The sequence below is a fragment of the Microtus oregoni genome, unplaced genomic scaffold (assembly GCF_018167655.1).
Source record: "Microtus oregoni isolate MIOR12 unplaced genomic scaffold, Mior012 000015F_ref0000493, whole genome shotgun sequence".
Classification (NCBI taxonomy): domain Eukaryota; kingdom Metazoa; phylum Chordata; class Mammalia; order Rodentia; family Cricetidae; genus Microtus; species Microtus oregoni.
The window spans coordinates 18,662,584-18,683,301 of record NW_024543074.1 but is presented as its reverse complement, the minus strand read 5'-3'; the positions used below and the strand labels follow the sequence as shown (position 1 = coordinate 18,683,301).

The window sequence follows — 20,718 nt, the reverse complement described above, 5'->3', positions numbered from 1 at the left end:
ATTGGAATGAACACAGGTATCTAAGCTGCTGTGGTGCGGCATAGATCACCGGTGTGGTCAGGGCTACAGAGGGTCGATTACCCTGTGAAGGAATTGTAGCAGGACCGATGGAGGGATGGAGACTGGGAATCATGGAGGGTGTTCTGAGGAGAGGGCAATGGCATCTAGCTGTCTCTAAACAGATGTAGGACCTGCAGAACACTTTAACACAAGTTAAAGCATGCTCAGTGTTTCCAAGGAGCTCTGGAGTGCAGACATGCCTGCTGTGTCCCTTTCCTGAAGAGACATGAGCAAATGTCTCTTCGCCCTATGCAGGACAACAATGATAGACCAAAGAAGCTGTACCCAAGTCTAGCTTGACAAACCAATGGGTTTATTAAGGCTACTTATAAGAACATGGGTGACTCAAAAGAAGCAGCATTGCCAAAAAGCCCATCCAGTGTGAACGCCCACCCACAAAAGCTATTTAGCTGTATTTCCTGCTCAGCTTACAGGCAGCTCCAACAAAGGGTCTTCTCTCCCCAACCTTGTGAGTCTTCTACTTTCTGAACTTTATGAGCCACTCTTATCCGCTCAGAACAGAATGTTTCATGAAGAAATAGTTACACGCTCTTTTTTTTTTTTTTGGTTTTTCGAGACAGGGTTTCTCTGTGGCTTTGGAGCCTGTCCTGGAACTAGCTCTTGTAGACCAGGTTGGTCTCGAACTCACAGAGATCCACCTGCCTCTGCCTCCCGAGTGCTGGGATTAAAGGCGTGCGCCACCATCGCCCAGCCATGCTCTTATTTTTTATTTATTAGTTTTTTGTTTTGTTTTGTTTTTTTTCCTGAGACAGGTTTCTCTGTAGTTTTGGAGCCTGTCCTGGAACTAGCTCTTGTAGACCAGGCTGGCCTCGAACTCACAGAGATCCGCCTGCCTGGGATTAAAGGCGTGCACCACCACCACACGGCTCTTATTTATTTTATTTCATGTGCATTCGTGTTTTGCCTACATATGTAAAGGTGTCTGATCCCCTGGAACTAGAGTTACAGACAGTTATGAGCTGCCATGTGGTTGCGGGGAATCAAACTTAGGTCCTTTGGAAGAGCAGCCAGGGCCGGGCGGTGGTGGCGCACGCCTTTAATCCCAGCACTTGGGAGGCAGAGGCAGGTGGATCTCTGTGAGTTCGAGGCCAGCCTGGTCTACAAGAGCTAGTGCCAGGACAGGCTCCAAAGCTACAGAGAAACCCTGTCTCGAAAAACTAAAAAAAAAAAAAAAAAAAAAAGAAGAGCAGCCAGTGCTCTTAACCACTGAGCCATCACTCCAGCTCCTCTACTGTCCTTACATGCCCCCTTTTCAGATGTGGAAACTGAGGCTAGAGAGACTGGAGACTGAATAAACCATGCACTCGCAGTCAGCAAGTAGCCAGTCAGGATTACATCTGGTGCATTCCTGTCCCTCCCCTCAGGTTGTGGAACTGGACTGCCGGCCGTGGGGGCGGGGTATATTGTCCAGGGGCGTGGTCGAGGACCTGTAGGCGGGGCATGCCGTGCCGGGGGCGGGGCGGCGGGCTCACACGCCCGCAGGCTTGGCGAGCTGAGTCCTTCTCCAGAGCTGGGCAAAGACAGGACCATGGAAGTCCAGGAGCGGGAAGCGCGGAGGCGGAGCAGCTAAGCCCCGCTGAGACCTCTGGTCCGGCCATGGGCGACCGTGAGCGCAACAAGAAACGGCTGCTGGAGTTGCTGCAAGCTGCGGGCACCGGCAACACACACTGTGCCGACTGCGGGGCTGCGGGTAAGGGCACGGCGTGCGGGGCAGGTGCAGCCAGGCATGGCCCTAGCCCCTGGCTCGCCGGCCCCTTCTCTAAGAGCCCATCCAAGCGCGACCCATACTCGTCCCTCGCCTGGGACCTCAGTCCTTCTCGCTGGAGCGTCTCCGGCGGCCCCGACGGTTCTCCGTCTCCCTGCTCCCGAAACCCGGGACCTCAGTCCTCACTTCGCAACAGATGTGGTCCATACCCCTGGTCCCTCTTACTTTCCCACCGGGCATCCTACCACTCTGGACATCATCTCCGACCCTGGGCTCTTCCCGTACCCTCGGACCCTGAGGTCCTCACCTCCGATGCCTCCTGGGCCCCCGCGACCCTTCACTGCGGCGCGTTGACCCTGAGGATGCTGATGCGGCTCCCAGTCCTGAGCCTCCGAGCGGGTCCCTCACTTGCCCCTTCTCGGTTCCTCCTTCCGAGGTCTCCTCGGTGTCGCTGTGCCAAAGGGTGGGCTAAGCACGGTTTATGATGTTATCTCAGTTGTCCAAGGTTGGGGACCAAAAGAGAAAAGATTCCCGGCGTGGGCAGAGCTGGCCTCCGAACCAGAATCCGGCCCAGCCTGTCCCTGCACCCCAGCCCAGTCCTGCCTCGGCTCAGCGGAGATCCTGCCCTTCCACTCCGCAGATCCTGATTGGGCCTCTTACAAGCTGGGGATTTTCATCTGTCTTCACTGCTCTGGCGTCCACCGCAACTTCCCAGACGTCAGCAAAGTTAAATCCGTGCGACTGGACTTCTGGGACGACAGTATGGTGGAGGTAGAATGACGCGCGCGTACTCAGATTCTTGGAGTTGGGCGTGGCGAGAGGAGGCGGGACACAGGTGTTCCTCCTAGTCCTCAGAGGAGGAAATGGAGCCTAGAGAGGTGCAATGAGTAATGAGAGGAAACAGACTAGACGGTGGTGGCTTAGACGAAGATCCTGAGTTCAAATCCTAGCTAATCACTTGCTCCTCTTACAAGGGACGAGGCCCTAAGGAGTGCCTTTAAGTGTGTGTGTGTGTGTGTGTGTTTAAAGATATATGTGTACCTAAGTGTATGTGTGTGCACGCCACATATATGCAGGAGCCCACAGAGTTCAGAAGAAGATAACAGATCCCCTGGAACTGGAGTTACAAGCCGTTGTGAGCAGTCATAGTGGCGCTGGGAATTGAATTCAGGTCCTCTACAAGACCAATAAGTGTTCTTAACTGCTGAGCCATCTCTCTAGCCCTTGGGCTAATTCCTTAACTTAGCTATGGATTCTATTTCCACACCCATTTTATGGACTGCACCACCCTCTCACTGGCTGCTGTAAGAATAAACACAGTCCGGCCCCGACGGTGGGCCTGCCTTTGATCCCAGCACTTGAGAAGCACAGGCAGGCGAATCTCTGTGAGTTTGAAGCCACCCTGATCTACAAAAAGAGTTCCAGGACAGTCAGGGCTACACAAGAAACCCTGTCTTGTAAAACTGGGGGTGGGGAGAGAAAAGAATACACAGGCACTAAGTGAATCAACAGTTGCTGTCTTTCATGGGAGCCAGGAACTGAGGAGAAAGACGTCCTGTTTCATAGCCCACGGTCCTTCACACCTCCCCAGCCTACTCTGCTTGCCTGCCCAGTTAGCATGGAGGAGCCCTCTGAGGAGAGACAGGTCTCCACCACACTGGTGAGCTGAGGGGCTCAGGGCCACTGGGGAAGCAGGTAACACCGTTGAGCATTCCTGTTCTGTGGCAGGATCTGGACTGTGCCTGTCACTATTCAGTCCACACAGATGTGACTCTAAAGTCCTTGACGGGGAGGAGCACACACAATGAGACAGGCTGTCTAGCCAAGGCATTCTGTGCAGGGGAAACACAGGGACTCTGCCAACCAGCCCACACGCCCACAGGTTTGCCTTCGAACTCCCCTGTAATGTCTTCACTGGGACAGGTGAACTCCCCAGAGTCTCTCATGCTCAGTGGGGGTCCACAGGCAATACACGCTTAAGCCATAGCCCCAGAGCTCCCAGGGAGGGGGACAGTGCTCACTGTGTCCAGAGATAGGATTTACAAACCTGCTGTTCCTGCCCTTACCCCAGCTATGTCCCTGTCCACTGACACATCAGCATATCACTGGACAGAATGCCCACTCTGAGTCTCAGACGACGGGGGTGGGGTGGGTATTATGTGGAGCTGGCAGCCACTTCCTTGCTCCAGCTAGCCCAGTCTCCTGTAGACTTTAAGGGCTGGAGTGGGGGGAAGCTTGGCTGTCTGTGGAAAGAGGGAGAGAAAGAACATGAGCTTTGGGACCCAGCAGAAATGGGTTGACATCATCACTTTGTATCAACTAGCTGTGCTGCCTTGAGCAAGCCACCCAACCTCTCTGAGTCCAGTGCCCTCTTTAAAAAAGAATAGCAGTGTTTAAATGGTTGAGAGGACCCAGTAAACTATCGTGTGTGAACTGTAAAGAGTGTTTCTATATAAACCGTGGTTATCAGCCCCCCATGTTAAAACAAACTGAGGCTTTCCATGCCTGGTGAGATGCCGCCTTAGAGGCAGGTTCTCCTGGCCCTGCCTCAGAGCCAGTGAAAACCACAGGCTTTTTACTTTTGATTTTTATTTTTTGAAACAGGGTCTCTCTACGTGGCCCTAGTTACCTTGGAATTCACTATGCAGAACAGGCTGTCCTCGAACTCACAGAAATCCACCTGTCTCTGCTGGGATGGAAGGTGTGCACAGCACCACGCCCAGCCACCACCATCTTCTGGGTAGACCGTGGTTTCATTCCACATATTTTTTTCTAGGTTCTAAAATTACGTCCATTTGCTCTTGTCTTACAGTTCATGACCCACAATGGGAATCTCAATGTGAAAGCCAAATTTGAAGCCAGAGTCCCAGCTTTCTACTATGTCCCTCAGGCCAGCGACTGCTTGTAAGTCAGGGACTCCCTAGCATCTGGGGAGGGTCTTCCCAGCCCTTCTCTGTTCCTGGTACCTTTGTCTGAGGTGAGTTCTCCTGTGACCTGGTTGGAAGGTTATTTCAGGGATGAATTTGGTGTCTGGCACACAGGAATCCTGGATTCAACCAGGTGTGGCGACCGAAGCCTGGAATTCTGGTGCATCGGAGGTGAATAAAGAGGGTAGGGTCAGGAATTGAAGGTCAGCCTCAGCTACTTGGAAGACAGCTTGGGCTACCTGAGGCTCCGCCTCAAACAAAACAAAAGCCGTTAATATTTGTGGAGCTGTACCCGTGTGCTGTTGTCAAACATTCTCAGCAAGTGTGACTGTTACCCTCTTTTTGAGAGACAGGACGTGATGGGTGTGAAGGAGCACAGACTTGGGTGTGGATTATCTGGTACCATGAGATCATAGTATGACATTAGGAAAAAACAATATGGCAGGAGGGTTGTAAAGGTGAGGGCTGAGGAGGACCATAGAACCTAGTGACCCCAAACCTCTAAAAAGCTGACTCCCTGAGCCTAGGCCTCCTTCTCAGGGATTCGGTCTCATTCAGGGCTGTCAGGTAGCGTCCTGTGGACTCAGGAAAGGGATTCCTCTGGGTAGACACAGTCTCATGCAGGCATGTCTGGAAAGTAGCATTGGAACCTCTGAGTCTCTGCGTGGTGCTTTCGGGCCTTGCACAAATGCATAACTGTAATGGGTGGTTCTGTAGCTTTGCAGTTACGTGGCCCGAGGGTGGCTTGTACCACGTGGAAAGGCAGGGAAGCTTTTTTTTTTTTTTTTTTTTTTTTTTTTTTTGGTTTTCGGAGACAGGGTTTCTCTGTAGCTTTGGAGCCTGTCCTGGAACTAGCTCTTATAGACCAGGCTGGCCTCGAACTTACTGAGATCCGTCTACCTCTGCCTCCCGAGGGCTGGGATCAAAGGTGTGTGTTATCACCACCCAGTAAGGGAAGCATATCTTTTTATGCAGAAGACCTCAGGTCCCCCCCACCACCACCAACACTACTGCTACCCAGCTATAAGAAGCTGGCCAAGCCACCAAGCCCCTTGGATGTCCTACTGCATGTAGTGCAGGTCCCTCTTCAAAAGTATAGACAACAAAACCAACGAAATGTAGATAAAATGACATCATTTGTTAAGCATCTCCCCTGTCAGCTAGCATGGTAGTGTTAATGCATTTCTTAGTGTCAGCCTTACAGTGATACCAGGTCCCTGGCGCCTCTGAGGGCTATGTTGGCCATCATTTGAAAGAGCCTCTCCCAGCTTGCCTCATTTGCCACTGTTCAGCCTTTGCTCCAAGCCCTTAGACAGCATCTCTTACATGGGCTTTCTACCCTGTCCCCTCCAGCCTTGTTACTCATGACTCCTACAACTGTCCCTTCATTTTTATTTTTTTCGAGACAGGGTTTCTCTGTGTAGCTTTGGAACCTGTCCTGTAACTCACTCTGTAGACCAGGCTGGCCTCGAACTCACAGAGATCCATCTGCCTCTGCCTCCCAAGCGCTGGGATTAAAGGGGTGCACCACTACCACCTGGCTATGTCTTTGTATTTTAATCCCCGTTGTTTAGGGCTGGTGGCTACCTTCCTCCAGTTCTAAAACAAGGAAAAGGAGAAGGGGAGATGGAAGAACCACACCAGGGGCTCCAGTGTGACCCCGTCTTTCTGATTCATGTGGCGCTTGTCCCTCCATCTCCCTCAGTCAGACTTTTACCAGCAAATCGCTTGCAGGTTCATGCTGCTTTACCCAGCACAGCCCAGAGAGGACTTCCAGTCAGTCTCTTAACTTTTGATCCCTTTAACCCCGAAAGGCCAGGGCAACCCAGAGTTCCAAGTGACCTGTTTAGGCCAGATGCACAGCTCCAGGTCACTCCTGGTCCCAGGGCATTTGGTCAGCTAACCTTTGAAACATGTACCTGGAAAAGATAAGAAGGTACAAACTGAAAATAAGTTTGTTCTCAGCTGCCCAGTTTTACTGCAGCCAAGAATAACATTTGGTTGACATTAGCATTAAGAACCTACTGTGGGCTGGGTAGTGGTGGCACTCGCCCTTAATCCCAGCACTTGGGAGGCAGACAGAGGAGGATCTCTGTGAGTTCAAGGCCAGCCTGGTCTACAGAGCTAGTTCCAGGACAACTAGGGCTACACAGAGAAACCCTGTCTTGAAAACAAAAATAAAAAACAAAACAAAAAAAAAAAAAACAAAAAAGACAAAACAAAACAAAAATAAACCAGAGCCTGCTGTGGGCCTGGTATTGTGAAGCGCACCTTAGCTATCTGGAAACAGAAGCAGGCAGAGCTCTGCTATACAGTAAGACCCTATCACCTTCAACAACAATGACAAAAGCCTATTGTGTTTTTAGTACAGTGCTAAGTTCTTTGCATACAACTGCCCACCCCAACAGCACTAGGGAAGGCAGGTATATTGCTAGCTCATTTCCCAAGCTTAGAGATGTTAGGTAATGTTCAGTAATTTGGTCTAGGGGTGTAGCCCAGTCGGGAGAGTGCCTGCCTAACATGTTTATATCCCTGAGTTGGGTCCCCAAGCTACATATAGCTGGTGTGGTGGCACATACCTGTAATCTCAGCACTTGGGAGGTGGGAGCAGGAAGATCATGAGTTCAAAGTCATCCTCAGTTACTTTAGACACCTCGGGGTCAGTCTACTCTAGGCAGTGTGGGGATTCCGAGTCCATCAGGAGGTCCAGGACGTTTTTGGCTTAAGTTTACAAGCAGAGTAAAGCACGGTTAATAAAAACTCAGAGACAGAAATTGGGGTTCAACCTAAAGGTCAGAAAAGTCAAATAGCCAGTCACTGGCTCTTACCTCTACCTCAGTCCAAAATGGCGATCCTGCCTCCAGGAATCTCAGAATGAGACTGAACATGAGAGCTGTTTCCTCCCCTTTTTTTTTTTTTTTTTTGGTTTTTCGAGACAGGGTTTCTCTGTGGTTTTGGAGCCTGTCCTGGAACTAGCTCTTGTAGACCAGGCTGGTCTCGAACTCACAGAGATCCGCCTGCCTCTGCCTCCCAAGTGCTGGGATTAAAGGCGTGCGCCACCACCGCCCGGCCTCCTCCCCTTTTATAATCCTCTCTAGGACAGGAACTAAAGGTGTATACCACTGGGATTAAAGGCATGCATCGCCTGGTCTCTATGACAAACTAGCGTGGCTACTGGGATTAAAGGTGTGTGTCGTTGTTGCCTGGTCTGTAAGGCTGGCCAGTGTGGCTGTTTTACTTTTCTGGTCCTCAGGCAAACTTTACTGATTAAAATACAAGCGAAATGCCACTACAGCAGAGAGCTGGGGTGGGGGTGCTGGGGACATGGTAAGTGTCTAGGGAGTCATATCTTCATCATTGACTTAGAGGGCTAAGGGACAGTCTAGTGCTTCTCAACCCACTAGAAGACAAATTTCCCTGGTGTGACGTCTGGAAAGCAGAAGCTCCTGGAATCTAGGAGGTTGAAGCTAGAGGTACTGCCACACATTACATAAACCACCCACCCCCACTACAGAGAATCATCCAGCACCAATGTTAACTATCCTAAGGCCAAGCACCTCCGGGTATCCTGAGAAGGGGAGGCTGTCCCCACCCTCCACTGATGGGTCTTGGAAAGTCACTGTGGGAACGGGAAGACAATGCATCAGACACAGCTAACCAATAGGTCTCTTTTTAGGGTCTTAAAGGAGCAATGGATTCGAGCTAAGTACGAAAGACAGGAATTTATAGCTGACGAGAAAGCTGTCTCAGCCCCAGGTAAAGTTACCATGTTGTCTGCATGTATGTATGTGCACCACGTGTATGTAACGCACCCAGAGGCCAGGACAGGGTATTGGATCCCCTGAGACTGAAGTTGTGACAGTTGTGAGCCGTGTGGTTGTTGGGATTTAAACTTGGGTCTTCTGGGAGAGTAGCCAGTGCTCTCAGCCCTGAGTTATCTCTGCAGCTGAAGTTTTTTGTTTAATGTTTTGAGGTCTATGTTCTAATGAGCTCTAGAGAAATGAAAGGTAGGGGTAGACTTGGTGAGGGGCTTGAGCCTCTCTTTCCACATTCATGCAGGGCACAACCTGGCTGGCAGCCCTAGACCCAGGACAGCGTCCATTCCACTGACTTGAATTCTCAAGCTGCCGCTGCCCCAAGAACAAAATTTTCCAGGATTTCCAGAATTCAAACTATTCCTCAAACGAGTATCTTGGGGTCACTCTTATACTCTTCTTTTTCTATGAGGCAGGGTTTCTCTGTGTTGCCCTGGCTGTCCTGGAACTCACTCTGTAGACCAGGCTGGCCTCAAATTTAGAGATCCACCTGTCTCTTCCTCCTGAGTGCGGGGATTAAAGTCATGAGCCACAACTACCATCCCTAAATTAAAAAGAAAAGAAAAGAAAAAAAAGAAAACAAAGAAAAAGTCGGGTAGTAGTGACACACACCTTTAATTCCAGCACTCAGGAAGCAGAGGCAGGCGTATCTCTGTGAGTTCAAGGCCAGCCTGGTCTACAAAGTGAGTTCCAGGATAGCCAGGGCTGTTACACAGAGAAACCCTGTCTTGAAAAAAAAAATAACCTTATTTTTATGTGTATGATTTTATGTGTATGGCCTGAATGTATGTGTGCACCACATGCAACACTAATACCCTCGGAGTCAGAAGAGAGTGTTTGATCCCCTGGAACTGGAGTTATGAATGTTTGTGAGCAGTTATGTGGGTGCTGGGTCCTGGGTCCTCTGCAGAGCAAGTGCTCGTAACTGCTGAGTCATCTCTCCAACATCTTGTCCTTTCTTTGCTTTGGCAAGCTGTGTGGCCAAGGCTGGTATTGAAATCATGACCACTCTCCTTCCTCAGCCGAGATGCTGGGATTACAGGCCCTGCCACATCTGTCTTCCAGTGAAGTGGGTTGAGCTCAGGGAGAGTCAAGACAGAGAAGTTTTGTGCAGTAGGTGGCTACTGAAAGTCTATAAAGTTGGCCCAGGTAGGACCCTGTGTCCTGCACCTGAAATAGCCCAGTTAGGTTGGCCGTATTTGAGTGGCAGGTGGGGGCACTTCCTACCCTCAGGAACTTGAGGCATTCTTTAGCTTTTTATGTTGACTTCATGATTTACTTCTTCTTGCCCTTGGTGACTCAGGTGACAGAGAAGGGTTCCTGTGGAAGCGGGGGCGCGACAATGCCCAGTTCCTGAGAAGGAGGTTTGTCCTTCTGGCAAGAGAAGGCCTCCTGAAGTACTACACGAAAGAGGAGGTAAGAGGCCAGGCTGCCTGTGCTTCCTCAAAATTGCTCCGCTCGCCAAGGCCTTCGTGGACAGTTTCTTGTCTTTTTTTTTTTTTTTTTTTTTTCGAGACAGGGTTTCTCTGTAGCTTTGGAGCCTGTCCTGGCACTAGCTCTGTAGACCAGGCTGGTCTCGAACTCACAAAGATCCGCCTGCCTCTGCCTCCCAAGTGCTGGGATTAAAGGCGTGCGCCACCACCGCCCGGTTTAAGAATTTTTTTATTGATATTTATTGAGCTCTACATTTTTCTCTGCTCACCTCCCTGCCTCTCCGAGCACCCCCCTTCAAACCTCCCCCAAGGTCCCCATGCTCCCAATTTACTCAGGAGATCTTGTCTTTTTTTACTTTCTACTTCCCATGTAGATTAGATCTATGTAAGTCTCTCTTAGTGTCCTCATTGTTGTCTAAGTTCTCTGGGATTGTGGTTTGTAGGCTGGCTTTCTTTGCTTTATGTTTAAAAACCACCTATGAGTGAGTACATGTGATAACTGTCTTTCTGGGTCTGGGTTACCTCACTCAAAATAATGTTTTCTAGATCCATCCATTTTCCTGCAAAATTCAAACTTTCGTTATTTTTTTCTATTGTGTAGTATTCCATTGTGTAAATGTACCACATTTTTCTTATCCATTCTTCGATTGAGGGGCATTTAGGTTGTTTCCAGGTTCTGGCTATGACAAACAAAGCTGCTATAAACATAGTTAAGCATACGTCCTCGTGGCACGATTGAGCATCCTTTGGATATATACCCAAAAGTGGTATTACTGGGTCTTGAGGAAGGTTGTTTTCTAATTTTCTGAGAAATCACCACACTGACATCCAAAGAGGTTGTACCAGCTTGCATTCCCACCAATAGTGCAGAAGTGTTCCCTTTTCCCCACATCCTCTACAGCATAAGTTGTCATCAGTGTTTTTGGCCATTCTTACAGGTGTAAGATGGAATCTCAGAATTGTTTTGATTTGCATTTCTCTGATGACTAAGGATGTTGAACATCTCCTTAAGTGTCCTTCAGGCATTTTAGATTTCTCTGTTTAGGTCTGTACTTCATTTTTTATTAGATTATGTGATCTTCATTTTTTATTAGATTATGTGATCTTTTGGTGTTCAATTTCTTGAGTTCTTTGTATATTTTAGAGATCAGACCTCTGTCTGATGTGGGGTTAGTGAAGATCTTTTCCCATTCTGTAGGCTGTCGTTTTGTCTTGTTGATCATGTCCTTTGCTTTACAGAAGCTTTTCGGTTTCAGGAGGTCCCATTTATTAATTGTTTCTCTCAGTGTCTGTGCTACTGGGGTTATATTTAGGAAGTGGTTTCCTGTGCCAATGCGTTCAAGTGTACTTCCCACTTTCTCTTCTATAAGGTTCAGTGTGGCTGATTTTATGTTGAGATCTTTGATCCATTTGAACTTGAGTTTTGTGCATGGTGATAGATAGGGGTCTATTTTCATTCTTTTACATGTTAATATCCAGTTATGTCAGCATCACTTGTTAAATATGATTTCTTTTTTCCATTTGATATTTTTTGCTTCTTTATCAAAGATCAGGTGTTCGAAGATGTGTGGATTGATATCCGGGTCTCCTATTCGGTTCCATTGGTCCTCCTGTCTGTTCTTATGCCAATACCGAACAGTCCCTTGTCTTACAGAGGACTTCAGCCCTGGCCAGCAGGACATTCTCGTACGTTTCCTTGGCTACTGTCAGTCCAGTCTACTCAACAACCACACTCTGGTCACTTAAAATCACTTAGCTTGGTCCATTTCATTGTTGTTGTTCTGTACTTTTTTTTTCCTGTGTGAGACAGAGTGTCACTACGCAGCCCTTACAGCCCAGAATTTGATATGTAGTTCAGGATAGCCTTGGGCTCATTGAGAGCCGCTGAGGTTTACTTCTTGAGTCCTGGGATTAAAGGAGTATATCACTATGCCTGGCCGAAAACAATTTTCATTGAGATATATTTACATATGTGATTTCCTCATTTAAATGAGACTAGACAGAGTGGCAGGTGGGTGGGTGTGAGCTAGGGGCCAGACTGGGGACATCCAGGGGCTTCAGGGTTTTTTAGAGAAACCCTGTCTCAAAAAAAAAAAAAAAACTGTTATAAGACTAAGTAAAACAGAACTTTCCCTCGCTTGCCCAGGTACCCAGAACCCCTGTGGCCAGACAGTTGCCTCCTCTTCTATTTTTTTCCCTTGTGATGTTAGGGATTGGGCTCATGATTTGTGCACTCTAGACAAGCGCTCGGTCACCGAGCTCTTTCCTAGTACAGCTGGCTCAGTTTCTTTATGGCGTAAAGGCTGTTTTCTTTCTTCTTTTTTTTTTTTCATATTTATTTATTGCTTTTTTTTTTTTTTTTGAGATAGGGTTTCTCTACGTAACAGCACTGGCTGCCCTGGAACCCACTTTGTAAACCAAGCTGGCCTGGAATTCACAGAGATCCGCCTGCCTTTGCCTCCCAAGTGCTGGAGTTAAAGGCATGCGCCACTACTGCCATCGGAGGCTGGCTTCTAAGCCAAAGCGATTGCTGCTGGATGTGGTGGTGTTTGCCTTTAGTCTTTGCCCCCTGGAAACAGAAGCTGGTAGATGGATCTCTATGAGTTCCTAGACAGCCTGATCTACATAGTGAGTTCCTGTATAGCCTGGGTTGTATAGAAAAACCCTGTCTAAAAAAGAGCTGGCAAAATGGCTCAGCAGTTAAGAGCACCCTTGCTCTTGCAGAGGACACTGGTGTGGATCTCAGCACCCACATCCTGACTCCTAACCACCCGCAACTCAAGTTCTAAGGGATTTCACACCCTCCTCTCAACTCTGCAGGCATCAGGCGTGCGTGTGGCACACATACGTGCACGAAGGCAAAACACTTACAAGTCTTGCAGCCAGCTTTGCTTAACGGAAGGGATGCAATTTTACATCTTTATGGGTAGAGCATCTGGGACCTACTGGGAAAGAAGGAAGTGGTGAGGATATCTTTGGAGGCTGGCTACCACACTGAACTCTGGGGCATTCCAGATTAGAGAACAGAAAAACAAAACGTGCTAACACGTCAATGGGAAGAAGCAGCTGAGCGAGAGAGCGAGCGGATGGGGAAGGGCTGAGCTCTTTGGCCGGCACTTGAGGCATTCAGCCTGTGTGTTTCCTCTGTGGCTTTCCTAGAGGAACAGGCAGTGGTAGAAGGCGAGCTGCTGTGTTGCGGTCTGGGACGGAGTGTGTTTCAGGAGCAGAGTGCTAGCCCTCCCAGTGGAAGTGAGGACCGGACCTGCAGTTTCAAGGTCTGGCAACTTGTTTATGTATATATGTGGGGTTTTTTGCATGTACATTTGGACACCTGAAAGTGCTGGATCCCAGGGAACTACAGTTATAGACAGCAGTGATCCAGCGTGTGTGTGCTGGGATTTGAACTCAGGACCTCTGGAGAACAGCCAGTGCTCTTAACTGCTGAGCCATCTCTTCAGCCCCACCCCACCTTTCTTTCCCCCCAAGACAGGGTTTCTCTGTATAGCCTTGGCTGTCCTGAAACTCACTTCAGACTGGCCTCAAACTCACAGAGATCTGCCTTCTTCTGCCCCTTGACTCACCCAAAGGCATGTGCTACCACTGCCTGTCTATAAAAAGTTTCTTATTTATTTATTTATTTATTTATTTATTTTGGTTTTTCGAGACAGGGTTTCTCTGTGACTTTGGAGCCTGTCCTGGAACTAGCTCTTATAGACCAGGCTGGTCTTGAACTCACAGAGATCCGCCTGCCTCTGCCTCCCGAGTGCTGGGATTAAAGGCGTGCGCCACCATCGCCTGGCTATAAAAAGTTTCTTTTTTTTTCTTTTTTTCTTTTTTTTTTGGTTTTTCGAGACAGGGTTTCTCTGTGGTTTTGGAGCCTGTCCTGGAACTAGCTCTTAGCTCTTGTAGACCAGGCTGGTCTCGAACTCACAGAGATCCGCCTGCCTCTGCCTCCCGAGTGCTGGGATTAAAGGCGTGCGCCACCACCGCCCGGCAAAAAGTTTCTTAAACAAGTTTTTCATAGAAACTTTATTTAGCTGGGTGGTGGTGGAGTATATAAAAAAAAGCGGGGGGGGGGATAGGGAGAAACTTTATTTTAGCTAAATTCTGGGGAAAAAAAGCAAAAACAAAATCAACATCCATGTCTAACTAGCTAAACAAATGACGACATAACTGGAGAATAGACTCCCATCCAACAGCAGAAAGGGAGGGGCTAGGCTTTAGAGAACAGCTCAACGGTTAGGAGCGCTCGCTGCAGCTCGGTGTGGCAGTGAGCACGTAATCTTTGTTAGGAGCGCTTGCTGCAGCTTGAAAGAGCGCTTGCTGCAGCTTGGTGTGGTAGTGAGCACTCGTAATCTTTGTTAGGAGCGCTTGCTGCAGCTTGGTGTGGCAGTGAGCACGTAATCTTTGTTAGGAGCGCTTGCTGCAGCTTGGTGTGGCAGTGAGCACGTAATCTTTGTTAGGAGCGCTTGCTGCAGCTTGGTGTGGTAGTGAGCACGTAATCTTTGTTAGGAGCGCTTGCTGCAGCTTGGTGTGGTAGTGAGCACTCGTAATCTTTGTTAGGAGCGCTTACTACAGCTTGGTGTGGTAGTGAACACGTAATCTTTGTTAGGAGTGCTTGCTGCAGCTTGGTGTGGTAGTGAACACGTAATCTTTGTTAAGAGCGCTTGCTGTAGCTTGGTGTGGTAGTGAGCACTCGTAATCTTTGTTAGGAGCGCTTGCTGCAGCTTGGTGTGGTAGTGAGCACTCGTAATCTTTGTTAGGAGCGCTTGCTGCAGCTTGGTGTGGTAGTGAGCACTCGTAATCTTTGTTAAGAGCGCTTGCTGCAGCTTGGTGTGGTAGTGAACACGTAATCTTTGTTAGGAGCGCTTGCTGCAGCTTGGTGTGGTAGTGAGCACGTAATCTTTGTTAAGAGCGCTTGCTGCAGCTTGGTGTGGTAGTGAGCACGTAATCTTTGTTAGGAGCGCTTGCTGCAGCTTGGTGTGGTAGTGAGCACTCGTAATCTTTGTTAGGAGCGCTTGCTCCAGCTTGGTGTGGTAGTGAACACGTAATCTTTGTACTCGGGAGGCAGAGGCAGGAGAATCTGAGTTCAAGGCCAGCCTGGTCTACAACGTGAGTTTCACAACAGTGAAGTCTATACAGAGAAACCCTGTCTTAAAAAACCAAAACCAAACCAACCAAACAAACAAACAAAAAACCCTGACAATTGTAACAATATAAGTAAATCCTAAAAATATCTTTCTAGAAAAAAAGGACAGGCAGGGGTGGCACATGTCTTTAATCTCAGCACTCAGGAAGCAGAGACAGGTGAATCTCTGTGAGTTTGAGGCCAGCCTGGTCTATGCAGTGAGTTCTAAGACAGTCAGGGCTACACAAAGAAATTCAATCTCAAAAAAACAAAACAAAACATAAAACAAGAACAACAGCAGAAACAAAGAACTCAGTGAGTAAGTGAAGCCCTAGATTAGTCCCTAGTACTACAAATCAAATAGATAAGTGAACACACAAATAAATAATGATGAAAAGGAGCTGGAGGTGACCTTTAGGGTAGAGCACTTGTCTAGTAAGCTCAAGGTCCAGTGCTTGGTCCCCAGTACCACAAAGCAAATTAAAAACCTACATAGGACAATAAGTTGATCATAGATACATGCCTATGAGCACACGTGTGTGTTTGTACAAGTATGAGAAAGGAAGCAGAAGAATAGGCTTGAAACTTATGACTGCCTTCCTGTGGGAAACACAGAAAGGGTGGAGTAAGCTTCAGGTAATGAAATTGTCTTTTAGTAATGGGATATGTGTGTGTGTGTGTGTGTGTGTGTGTGTGTGTGTGTGTGTTGCTAGGGCTCAAACCCAGAACCTCATGCAAACATTGTAGGCAGGCATTTCTGTCCCACCAGCCATTCCCCAAATAACCACACAGAGACTTAATATTAATTATAAATGCTCAACCAATAGCTTAGGCTCGTTTCTAATTAGCTCTTATAATTTAAATTCACCCATTAATCTACTGCCCCAGGCTCCTTTGCCTCGTGAACATACTTCCCATCTCATGTCTCCTCACAGCTCCTCAGACTCTACCCTTCTTCCCAGCATCCTCCTAGTCTGGTTCTCCCACTCAATCCTATCTTCTTTTATTAACCAATGGGAGTAATGCATATTTATAGAGAATAAATATTGTTCCAAAGCAATACATGCTTTACCATTGAACTGTAACTCCATCCTGGTGATGTCATATTTCTTTTGAAATTAGAAAGAAGGTTGGCATGATGACACACACCTTTAATCCCAATATTCAGGAGTCAGAAGCAGAGGGATCGCTGTAATTTCAAAGACACCTACGACTGCATAGTGAGAGATTGACTCAAAATAAAGAATGAATATTGGTATAACTATATTTTTAATGTGTTCACAAATAACCTTCATATATAATATGCGTATTTATGTGTATTTTTTTCTAGCCAGGCTTTCTCTGTGTAACAGTGCTGGCTATCTTGGAACTCACTTTGTGGACCAGGCTGGTCTCCATCTCACAGAGACCTGCATGCCTCTGCCTCCCAAGTTTGGGGATTAAAGATGTATGCGACCTACCTCAGCAATATCTCAGCAAAAGTCGTTTAGCGTATGTTTGCATAGTCATGCAGTTACTTCCTTGTGGTAAGTTCTTGGATGCAAACTGTAGGTCAGACATCATGCTCAGGTCATGAAGATGACTCAGTGGGTGAAAGGGCGTACCCCACATGCCTGGCAGTCTGAGTTCAAATCCTGGAACAGAGGGTGGGAGGGAAGAACTGACTCTTGTCCTCTGACCTCCACACATGTTCTGTGGCTCGTGTGTACCCACAGTCGCACACAACAGCAAAAGTTTCCCTCTAGAGAGATTTTGTAGAACTTTCCTTGGTGATGACGTAATTCTGTGTAAGCCCTGTCTGGTTCTCATGAGCTGGCTCATGAGCACTTGACATGAGGAAATTTTTGTTTTGTTTTGTTTTTTGAGACAGGGTTTCTCTGTAACTTTGGAGCCTGCCTGGAGCTAGCTCTTGTAGACCAGGCTGGCCTCAAATTCACAGAGATCCTCCTGCCTCTGCCTCCCGAGTGCTGGGATTAAAGGTGTGTGCCACCACTGCCTGGCACCATGAGGAAATTCTAAGGATGGAATTTGAAATTGTGTCTAAACAATCTGTGGCGCAGAGAGATAGTTCAGTGTGGCTCCTGCAGGTCTAGGGGCTTGGAAACGTCGTGTCTCTGGTCAGGATCCCTTGGTATCAGTTAGTGCTCCACCGTGTTTCAGAGTCCAAGGGACAGGCGCAGAGAATGTGAGTCACGGGTGCTCTGAGCCCCCACGACTGCTTCTACTGGCCTGTTTATTTCACGCCAGTGGTGGATTTCCTCCAGCAAAGTTTCTGTGGCTGAAACATGTGAAAGTCCACAGTACAGGCTTCCTAGACGCCTCCGGGTCAGAGGAGCCAATGTGACTGGGCAGGAGGAGGAGCACAGGCTATTGGTAGGGCAGCTGTGCCTTTGGCTAGAGCAACCCAGGGCTATGTACTGGGGGCTTGTCGAGCATAAGGCACCTATCGCCATCAGTATCTTGAGAACTGCTTTTCTCTCTTCTAGGGTAAAGCCCCCAAAGCAGTCATCAACATCAAGGACTTGAATGCCACCTTCCAGACAGAGAAGATAGGACATCCCCACGGTCTGCAGATCACCTACAGGAAAGAGGACCACACCCGGAATCTCTTTGTGTATCATGACAGTGGGAAGGTGAGATGGCTCAAGTAGTTTCTGCATTCTCCGGCGTGGCGCCCAATCCTTTGGGCTCTGCTCCCGCCTCCACTGCACAGTTCATCGCGTGCTCACTCAGCTGCCCCTGAGACATCTTTGCTGCGGCTGCTGAGGCTGCGGCTGCTGCTGCTTGCCCTGTCTAGTGCCACCTTGTAATGCAGCAGAGATCTTCGGAAGGCAGAAGGGATGTGGGAGATGAACCTTTCAAGTACTGGGAACATAGCTGGGCTACCTAAGCAGTACTATTTGGCACAATAGCTGGGCAGTGCGTAGTCATCAGAGAGAGAAAAGTTAGCGGAGGGGACCATGGCCAGAAATGGCAAATCTGAGGCTTGTGGGTGGCACACACCAGGCCCCGGCACTCAGGACCCAAAGTCAGGAGGATCTCTGTGAGTTTGAGGCCAGCCTGCTCTATATAATGACTTACATGTCAGCAAGGACTACCTAGTGAGACAACGGCAACACACCACACACACACACATACACACACACAACAACAACAACAAACAAATGAACAAATGAAGAAATGGCAAGTCCAGGTAGGGCTGGAGATTGTGATTTGGGAGGAAAGGTGGATAGACTGGGCCAGGGCTTTTTTTTTCCATGTGCCACACACTGGACCCATGTTACCGAAGACCTCGTGAGCCTTGGGGCTGGAAGAATGGCTCAGTGTGGCATTTGCTGCTTTTGGAGAGGACCTAGGTTCAGTTCCCAACACCCACATGCTGGTTCACAACAGACTATAACTTCAGTTCCAGCGTAGCCAGTGCCCTCTTCTGGCCTCTGTGGGTACAAGGCACGTATGTGGTATATAGACATGCATACACACAGTCCGGCACCATAGCTATCAGAGCAAATCTTTGAGCCTCCTCATCCCAAATTCCTGGGAGAGAGCATACCTGATAAATACAGTCCAGCCTCTATAACAGTCCAGCTGCCGTAGCCAGGACAGGGTGGGGCTTGTAGGGTGTGGAGTTGAGGATCAGGGCGCGGCAGTTCTCAGAGGAGAAAAACTTGAACAGGAGAAATGCCTGAGAATCTATTCCAGCTAACCTATGGGGTGGGTGGTCTGTGGTAGGTAAGGGGGGGGAGGGCAGGAGGGAGGAGGAGCACGAGGTGATGTGAGTGTGGGGGGTGAGTGGCAGGCCTGCAGGACAGGTGCACTGCAGAACCTAGGACATGTTACTGTCTGTGCACCAGGGACTATTGAGCATCTTTATATTTTATTTATATATATAAATGCATATTTTAATATGTAAAATATATTTGTTTATATATTTACATTTTATATAGCTTTATATTTATATTTTAAGTTATGATACTTGGTTGATAGCAACTCTTAGGACTAGCAGACCCGGGTCCTTCTGCAAGGTCTCAGGTCGGAGGAGATTTAGTGTTTAGAATACTTGGAGACGTTCCAGTGCAAAATGACACATTGCATTACATTCTTGGCACTATCTTACCCTGTGCTTCATTTTGCTGTTTTATGTACATAGGTATTTTGTCTGTGTGTATTATCTCTATGCCGTGTGCACGTACTGACTGTGGAGGTCAAAAGAGGTCATCAGATCCCCTGGACTGCGAATTACAGATGGTTACAAGCTGCCAGTGAGTCCTGAGAATCAACCCAGACCCTTTGCAAGAACAGCCAGTGCTCTCAACCCCTGAGCCCTCCAGCCCCTTGCTCTGTATTGAAGCTACTAATTGTCTCAGTATAAGTTTTCTTCTGGTTTGTTTTAGGCAGGGTTTCACTGTGTAGCAGCTCTGGCTGTCCTAGAACTCACTATGTAGACCAGGCTGGCTTCAAGCGCATATAGATTTACCTATCTCTGCCTGCTGAGTACTGGGATTAAAGGTGTGTGCTACCATGCCCAGCCTCAGTAAAAATTTTAAAGGAAAATTTCTCTAGGGAAAAAGGAGAGAAAGACAGACAGAAAGGAAGGAAGAACTGAAGAAAAGATGGATGTGGTGATAATAATGCTAGTACTTGGGAGGTAGAGGTAGGAGGCTCACAAAAAGGTTCAAATGTGGGCTACACAGCAAGAGCCTGTATCAAAAATAACAATAAAATAAAAGGTGTGGTAGTGCACACCTGCAGTCCCAGTACCTGGGAGGGAGAAGCAGGAGAATCAGCAGTTAAAGGCCAACCTCTGCTACTTAGCTGTTTGAGGCCAGCTTGGGCTACGTGACTGTATTTAAAAAACAAAAGCAAACAAACAAAAAAGTAAAAAGGGCTCTGAAGATACCTATTAGCTGTAGCGGGCTTGCCTAAATAATGTAAAAAAGAGTTGGGTGGTGGTGGCACACGCCTTTAATCCCAGCACTCAGGAGACAGAGGCAGGCATATCTCTGTGAGTTCGAGGCCAGCCTGGTCTACAAGAGCTAGTTTCAAAGTTACAGAGAAACCCTGTCTCGAAAACCCAGGAAAAAAAATACTGTAAAAAGAGGCAGAGTCTGGCTGGAGAGATGGCTCGGCAGTTAAGAACACTTGCTGTTCTTGCAGAGGACCTGAGTTCAGTTTCCAGTGCTCACATGATGGCTACAGTCACAGGGTTCCGAGGCTCTCTTCGATCCTCTGCAGGCAGCACACACACTCTTGGGGGCACATGCGTACACGTAGGCCCTCACACATACCCGTAAAGTGAATGAAGAAAGGAGAAGGATGTCTGATCAGAGAGCAGCTGAGAAAGCCATGGACCATCTCCAGGTGAGATGATGCTGCCCCACGGTCATGAGGGATGTATTCTCTCACTGTGGCAATACAAAAGATCATCTAGTTGTGGCCTGTGTGCATCCCAGGTCCTGAGTCTCTCTGATGGAGGAATGTCTCTATATGTAACCCCCACACACCCAAAGACCAAAGAAGTATGTGTGTCCCCACAGCACCGAGAGTCTTAGGGTGAAGGGATGTAGTCTCAGGCCCACTCCACACCAATGAGTCTCCTAATAGGAATCCAGGTGATTCTCAGAAATGT

At 48.1% G+C, this 20,718-nt stretch overlaps 1 protein-coding gene across 1 annotated transcript in view; it reads left to right on the top strand.

Moving 5' to 3' along the window:
• Nucleotides 1-1,614: 1,614 nt before the first annotated feature.
• The window catches only part of Adap2 (ArfGAP with dual PH domains 2), a 28,894-nt gene continuing 9,790 nt past the window's right edge, over nucleotides 1,615-20,718 (top strand). The window contains exons 1-6 of the mRNA XM_041664629.1: nucleotides 1,615-1,771; nucleotides 2,427-2,557; nucleotides 4,599-4,690; nucleotides 8,390-8,469; nucleotides 9,832-9,944; nucleotides 17,576-17,722. Of these exons, the coding sequence (XP_041520563.1) occupies nucleotides 1,678-1,771; nucleotides 2,427-2,557; nucleotides 4,599-4,690; nucleotides 8,390-8,469; nucleotides 9,832-9,944; nucleotides 17,576-17,722 (657 nt within the window). The 5' untranslated portion in view covers nucleotides 1,615-1,677. The remainder of the gene's footprint in view (nucleotides 1,772-2,426; nucleotides 2,558-4,598; nucleotides 4,691-8,389; nucleotides 8,470-9,831; nucleotides 9,945-17,575; nucleotides 17,723-20,718) is intronic.